Genomic DNA, 8,066 nt, shown 5'->3' on the forward strand with positions numbered 1-8,066 from the left:
ATAAACAGTGAATGTAGTGAGACTAATTTTAACTTTCATCCTCAGGACAAGACACTTTATCACCCAGTAAGTGGCAGCTGCATGGACTGTAATGAAAGTGATCGAAAAATCTTCATGAACGTGTGCAATCCTTCGTCTCCAACACAACAATGGATATTTGAACATACAAATTCAACAGTCTTGGAAACCTTTAATAAGAATCTTGATCTTTAAAGACATTATTTATATGTAAATATTACAGTCATAATTTTTACAGGAGATATGACAATTTTTTAAAAAATTATTTTCTAAAAAATGAAAAAGGAAGAATCTCAGGAGAGAGTGACTATCAGGCCAGTCTTTACTTTGATGATGCTGCATCTATGTCTCTAGATAATTCATCCCCATTAGCGAGAAGTCTAGAAATCTGCATTGTTATAACTATGCTACATGTAGATTTGGAAACAGTGACAACCTGTGAAGTGTATAGAGGGACACCGTTAGAATTAAAAAATGAATTCATAAGAAAATGTCTTTTATTCAAATTTTAATTATCCAATTTCTTAAGTTTTGTTTCCTTTTTCAGTTCTTAGTTAAGAAGCTGCAAGAATGAAACATCACTGAAAATTTCTAAATAACTGAAGTAACTAAACATCAGGAAACATGTAGATTACAATAAAATGTCAGTTAAGACAAGAATACACTTATTAGTGTTATTCTTGCATACCGTAACATATAGTAATAACAGCAGTAAATACTGTACATCACCAGTTGCCATTTTTACTTGAAGTTTTTTTCATGATGGGCCTGATTAATGATCAGTATATGTTTACACAGTGTTCACAGATATGAATGCCAGATATCTGTGATAACAGATAGGCGTTGGACAAGCCATATGTGGCAAGTTTAAGAATAAAGTCAGATTTTAACTAGGAATTTCTTAATGTATACTCCTAATCAGGTTATAATACTGGCCCTTACATCTATGGTAATACTGTCAATAATCCATTGGAAACTGACAGAAATTAAATCTTAAGACAGTGAAAATTTTTGACTTCTCTGCAGCAATATAATACTTGTCATTTTTTGCCAAATAAATTGATATATTAGTATTTCTTGATTTCTCATACTAATGATTCTTTTAGAACTCTTGAAAATTTTGTTATAGTACCAGTTGACTAGTTGAAAAATGAGCATTCATTTTTATCATGTTTGTATTTAATTAGTCCACATTCATTTTTATTTATAATCATAAGAACATGTTCTATAAACTTTCCAGATTGCACGTATGTCAATACTCCCTCTGGAAATTTATCAACTAGTTATGTTAAAAATAAAAATTTAGCTGCCCAATTTTACTAGGGCATACTACAAAGATTAATAGTCACATAAGTTGACCACAAGTAGCAAGCATATTTTATATAAAGATCAGATCTATTGGTGCTAAGTCTACAAAACAATAGTGGGTATTGTGGCCTTGTATTAATTCAATTAGACTTAAATCCTACATAAAAACTTTACAGGAAGTTAAAAATTTACACAAATAATACATTTACAATGTAAAACTTAAAGCTGAATTGTGAAAACAATAGTATATATGCCTAATTTAGCAGTCAAAATATACTTAAATGTCAGCCTAAATAACAGTATTGTTACCCACTGGTATAAGGATGATTGTTTGGGACAGGCAACTCCAGACGTCAACGAGGCCTTTTCTTAAGTTCCCATCAAACATATCTCTCTTGGTGTTGGAGTGAGAGAAGACATTTATCAAATATCTAAAAGCCAAGGAAGATTCAGAAAGAACAGTCCTTCAGATAGTCTCATTCCAAGTTGTATAGGGCTTTATAGATCATAACAGAGAGAGAAAGAGAAATGCTATTCTATAAGGTATTCTAAATTATTGTAAATAGGTGGTTCCTCACTTAGTTGCAGTGATTCAGTATAGTTTTAACTCACCGTTTTGACTGTTTACCTTTTATGAAGTGAAATATAGTGGCCAGTTGTGATGCTATGTGAATTTTTGGAAGCTAACTGAAGATATTAATTGCAGGAAACTGGTTGTTTTAGAAATCTTTTGCATATGCTTGCCCCCTTAGAGTGTCAGTAAAATTGAACATAACAGCATCATTAAAATAAAGAAGTGCCTTTTTAAATGCAAATGTACAACAAAAGCTTAAACTTGAACAATTTCTTAGTGCCTTGCTGGACAAGAGTAAAATGGGTATGAAATGTACAAGACTTATGTACTATGTGCAGTTAGTGATATTTTGAGGGTATGATTTTATTTTAAATTCAGATTGCAAGCTGGAAGGATGATGGATAATTTAGAAAACCTGAGAATCTTTGGGTTCCAACATTTCACTTCATTGACAAGTATTGGGAGGTAATAATCTTCCCAGGACATCCTGACTGGCTATTAGTCCTAGATGGTTGCACACAGATATGAAAGTGTTAACCCCAATTTCTCCAGTGAATTTCCAAGCATAGCAAAACATAAATAATTATATGGGATATTAGGCAACCTTAGTTGTCTCGAACCATGAGATGGGCGGCATATACATTTAATTAATAATAATAGGACTGTGGTAAAAGAAAACTACACTTTCATATATGCTTGAATACATTTTCACAGTGGTTTTAGTCAGCTTCAGAAACTGATAGCTTCTGTACCAGAAATGTGAATAGTACAACAAAATCTGTTAAGGGTTGTTATTTATTGATGTTATCAGGCCATTTTCTCATCATATTACTCTAGATAAAAATAATGGTGAAGTCAGTACTTGACTTATGATCATTCATTTAATTCAAAGATATGACAGAAAAAGTGACTTTCAACCTGTCCTCAAAATTATGACGTACCACTCTCTATGGTCAGGTGATTGAATCTGAATGCCTGGCAATCACATTTACTGTACAACAATTGCAGGATCTTGTGGACACATGACTGCGATTTGCAACCTTCCCAACTCGCTTTGACAAGCAAAGTCAATTGGGGAAACTGGATTTGCTTAACAACTGTGTGATTCGCTTCAATGACCATATGATTCACTTAACAACTATGGTGATTTGCTTAACAACTGTTATAAAAATGGCTGGAAATCTGGTTCAGTCATGTGATGATTTCCTTAATGACCATATTGCTTTGCAACCAAAATTCTAGTCCCAACTGTCATAGGTCAAGGGCTACCTGTGGAAGATTAGTAGGCCATACAATATTTCTTTTTACCATGCAAACAGTAAATTCATTGATTTGATTAAGTTTCTAGTTTGGTCTTCATTTTTCTTCTAGATCTGCAATATAAAATATTCACATCTGGGGGAAAAATGTTTTACAGACCTATTCACAGAGTGCTGACATTGATATAAAAATTGTTAGTTTGACAGAATTTAAACTAGCATAAAGAGAGTAATTACTCCTTTAATATGCAACAAAATCCAAATTTCTGGCTGAAGAGCTGCACGCAGTTTATGTGTCTTGGATTATTTTCAGTGCAGCCTGATACTGTGCCTCCCATTATTACTGCATATAAAATTATGCCACTAATTGTTTAGAAATCTAGCCCCCTATTTCTAAATGTCCTTAACATGCTCAAAGTACATAAACTTTCTCCAGAAATTGTAGTATCTTGGTGAACAATCACAGTGAACTAGATTTTAAATCAAATATTGCTGAAGATTTTTAAACACTCTGAATTCATAACTGATCTTAGAAGAACCAAGCAAGTCTTCCCCAAGAAAGGGATTTATTTTATCTTCCTATAGTGACTTTCCACAGGTGCTTTTCTCCCAGCTAGGTTCAATCTCAACTGGGCGCCAACATAGGAAGTGGAGCCTCCAAGGAAATCTATTACAGGCAGTATAAAAGATAAGTTGATTTTGTTTTGTTTTTTGAACAGAATGCCTCTTGTTCTTAAAACAGAACACATAAATGCTTTAAATTAAGAGAGACTGTTGTAGTCATTTTGGATAGTAAAAACAAGTTTTACAAAAACTTTATCATCCTTAAATATCATTTTTAGATCAAGATAACCGTTTAAAAACAATAGCCCAATTTGAGTTCTAGTTGTAATGGGGTTTTTGAACTGCCTTCTGTTCTAAGCTTTCCAATAGATTTACATTCAATTAGAGATACAGGTAATACTCGACTTACTATAGTTCATTTAGTGACTATTCGAAGTTACAATAACACAGAAAAAAGGGACTTATGACCATGTTTCACATTGTAGTATCGCCATGAACATGTGATTTACATTCAATTGCTTGACAACTTACATTTATGATGGTTGCAGTGTCCCGGGGTTATGTAATCCCCTTTTGCAACCTTCTGACAAGCTAAGTCATTGGGGAAGCCAGATTCACTTAACAAACGGATTACTAATTTAACTACTGCAGTGATTCACTTAACAAATGTGGAAAGCAAAGTCGTAAAATGGGGCAAAACTCACTTAACAAATTTCTCACTTAATATAAATTTTGGGTTCAATTGTGGTCGTAAGCTGAGGACTACCTGTACCTTCACATTCTAGTAGGTAAAACAATGTTTTAATTTGAACCAATTTAAAAGCATACAAACATATGTTGTGGTAGGTAGAATGTTTTTATCACAAAGAAAATTATATGCACTAAGTTCACAACATTGCAGTATACATAACCAAAGTATGTATAAAATTAGCTCTTCCAACAATACTATTAAGCAGATAAAGATTTAAGGAGAAAGAAGCATGAAAAATGCAGCTCATATGTAGAAAGTTTTCAGGGATTCTTAAACAGTTTCCCTCTTTGTAATGCATGCTTAACAGTTTCTTTTAAATTGGATGTTGCCATGAATTGTGTATTTATTTTGTGCATCTTGGGACATTGTCTTAAGTTGGGAGAGATCAAGGATGTCTAGCACTTTAATGTAGTATCGCTGATTAACTGGAAATCATTTGGATGTCAAGTTTAGTATTTTTACAAATTGAATGGTCTTTCTTTTATAATATATTTAAAATAAATTTTTATTGTGTCCTTTTTCTGAAAACTTGTACAACTATTCTGTTTTGTAACAGCCAAAGCATTTGTAAAGAGACGAGAGATTGATTATATGAAATAATACAAGTAATCCTCGCTTAACCACTCATTCAGCGACTGCTTGAATTTACAATAGTGGTAGTTACGACCCTGCAACTCTCCGGTAGTCATGTGATCACAATCCAAGTGGCCCGAACTTATTATTGTTGCAGCATCCCTAAGTCACATGATTGCAATTTCCAACTTCTCTGCCACTTCCTGCAAACAGAGTCAACAGAGAAGCCAGCAGAAAGTCAGAAGTAACAATCACATAAGATCCTCACTTAACAATCTGCAGTGATTTACTTAACAATGGCAACCACAGAACTGCCTGGTTTGCTATTACTTATTAATCATATGACATTGCGCTTTATGACTTCATCACTTAGCAACAGAAATTCTTCTCCCAATTACTTATATTAAGTAAGGACTGCCCAACATTATAGATAAGCCAAAAATGCAATTTGCTCATATTGTATTGTCATCTTTAACTTGTAACAGCTACTGACCATCACCTCTATATTATACTTTTGTAAGAAATATTTATCAAATACTTATTTCTGGAAAAAATTTTACAGAAAATATTGAACATGAAAAGCAAGTTGTCCATAATCATACCTCTTATCTTACTAGTCAATCATGATAAATGTTTACTACTGGGAAAAAAAATAAAAGTTTAGGTCTCTAAAAAGAAAAGCTTAAAATCCTACAAGCTAGACTCCAGCAGTATGTGGATCAAGAACTATCAGTATAGGCAGGATTTCGAAGAGGCAGAGGAACTAGAGATCAAATTGCCAACATACGCTGGATCATGGAGAAAGCTAGGGAGTTCCAGAAAAACATCTACCTCTGCTTCATTGACTATGCTAAAGCCTTTGATTGTGTGGATCACAACAAACTCTGGCAAGTTCTTAAAGAGATGGAAGTACCAGACCATCTTATTTGTCTCTTGAGAAACCTATATGCGGGTCAAGAAGCAATAGTGAGAACTGGACACGGAACCACTGATTGGTTCAAAATTGGGAAAGGAGTCCGGCAAGGCTGTATACTGTTGCCCTACCTGTTTAACTTATATGCAGAGCACATCACGAGAAAGGCAGGGCTAGATGAATCAAAAGTTGGAATTAAGATTGCTGGGAGAAATATCAACAACCTAAGATATGCAGTTGATACCACTCTAATGGCAGAAAGTGAAGAGGAACTAAAGAGCCTCTTGTTGCGGGTGAAGAAGGAGAGTGCAAAAGTTGGCTTGAAACTTAACATTAAGAAAACCAAGATCATGGCATCCGGCCCTCTCAATTCCTGGCAAATAGATGGGGAAGACATGGAGGTAGTGACAGATTTTATTTTCCTGGGCTCCAAGATCACCGTAGATGGGGACTGCAGCCAAGAAATTAAAAGGGGAGGAAAGCTATGGCAAATCTAGACTGCACACTAAAAAGCAGAGACATCACCCTGCCAACAAAAGTGTGTATAGTCAAGGCTATGGTCTTCCCAGTTGCAATGTATGGCTGTGAAAGTTGGACCATAAGAAAGGCTGAGCACCAAAGAATTGAGGCCTTTGAACTATGGTGCTGGAGAAGACTCCTGCGAGTCCCTTGGACTGCAAGGCAATCAAACTGGTCAGTCCTAGAGGAGATCAACCCTTACTGCTCTTCACAAGGCCAGATCCTGAAGTTGAAACTCAAATACTTTGGCCACCTAATGAGAAGGAAGGACTCACTGGAGAAGAGCCTCATGCTGGGAAAGGTTGAGGGCAAGAGAAGAAGGGACGACAGAGAATGAGGTGGCTGGATGGAGTCACTGAAGCAGTAGGCGTGAGCCTAAATGGACTCCAGAAGATGGTAGAGGACAGGAAGGCCTAGAGGAACGTTGTCCATGGGGTCGTGATGGGTCGGACACAACGTCACAACTAACAACAACAAAAAAACACTTTTCAATAGAATGTTGGGCTGAATGAACGTATTAATTTTTATAAATTTTTTAAAAGTGTTTTGACAGTTCCTCCCTAATACCTCTTAAACCTCTTCTCTTAATATAGGACAAAAATGTTTGCATACATTTTCATACTTTAAATTTGCACAAAATTTAAATACTCATAAACATTTGCCTGCAATTGGTATGTTTGTTTTGTTAGGGTGGATGAGAAAGGGAACGTGGGGATGAGCATGCTAGGATAGAATTGGCATGATTTAGGTTTACTCTCTTAAGTCCTAACCAAACTGTGTGATCATGAACCAAAAACCTTTTAAACTATATTATATTATTGAGTTTGAATGCATTCCCTTAGATATCAGAGGAAAGTTGAGATGCGGTATAAAGTACTGAAACTGCAAGAGCATTGAGCTGTTATAAGAGAAATAAATGCTAAAAAATGAAGAATGGCATGGGATACCTTAATTTATCTCCCATTTTTTAAAGGCCTAGTAGGGAATTACATTTTGGATGTTTGAATGAAAAGACTTCAAAGTAAAGAGAACAGAAGTGCCGATGTTGCAATTTGAAAACAGTTCTGTTTTTAAGCACTGTGCAGGTAAATAATATTACTAGACATGAGTATAGAACACTCTCATGAAATAATCTGTCTTGTGACAATTTCTATGAACTCACTGGTATAGCTAAAGGCTTAATATTTAAATGTGAATGACAATAGCTAAAAAAATGAGAAAAGGCTATCTAGAGTTACATTAGAAAAAAAATGTGGAATGGAAGGAGAAGAGAAGGAAAATCCTGATGTATTCATGACATGTTTACAGGATAAATTAATCATGGTTTATGGAATTAACCCAGTTTTATGGGTGTGCACAAAACTAGAATCACCAGGATTTGGTTCATGCAACTTGCTAACTAAAATTCAATTGGCTGGTTTGAACAACTAAAGGCAGCTTCAAATATAATGCATGACAGTAGGTATAATGAAAACATGGCTAGTGTGGTAAAGTCATTCTACCTTCTAGACGGCATTTTAATATCCTACAGTAACTATTAATGTTGTAATTGATAAAAGATATACATCTTTTGATAAAAGATATATA

General features: G+C 34.7%; 1 protein-coding gene across 2 annotated transcripts in view; it reads left to right on the forward strand.

Moving 5' to 3' along the window:
* The window catches only part of GALNT10 (polypeptide N-acetylgalactosaminyltransferase 10), a 75,243-nt gene extending 70,241 nt beyond the window's left edge, over nucleotides 1-5,002 (forward strand). For both annotated transcript variants that reach the window (XM_081320993.1, XM_081320994.1), the window contains one exon: nucleotides 46-5,002. In XM_081320993.1, the coding sequence (XP_081177119.1) occupies nucleotides 46-213 (168 nt within the window). In that variant the 3' untranslated portion in view covers nucleotides 214-5,002. The remainder of the gene's footprint in view (nucleotides 1-45) is intronic.
* Nucleotides 5,003-8,066: the final 3,064 nt, after the last annotated feature.

This window comes from Vipera berus (genome assembly GCF_964194415.1).
Source record: "Vipera berus genome assembly, chromosome: 2".
In the NCBI taxonomy this organism is placed as follows: Eukaryota; Metazoa; Chordata; class Lepidosauria; order Squamata; family Viperidae; genus Vipera; species Vipera berus.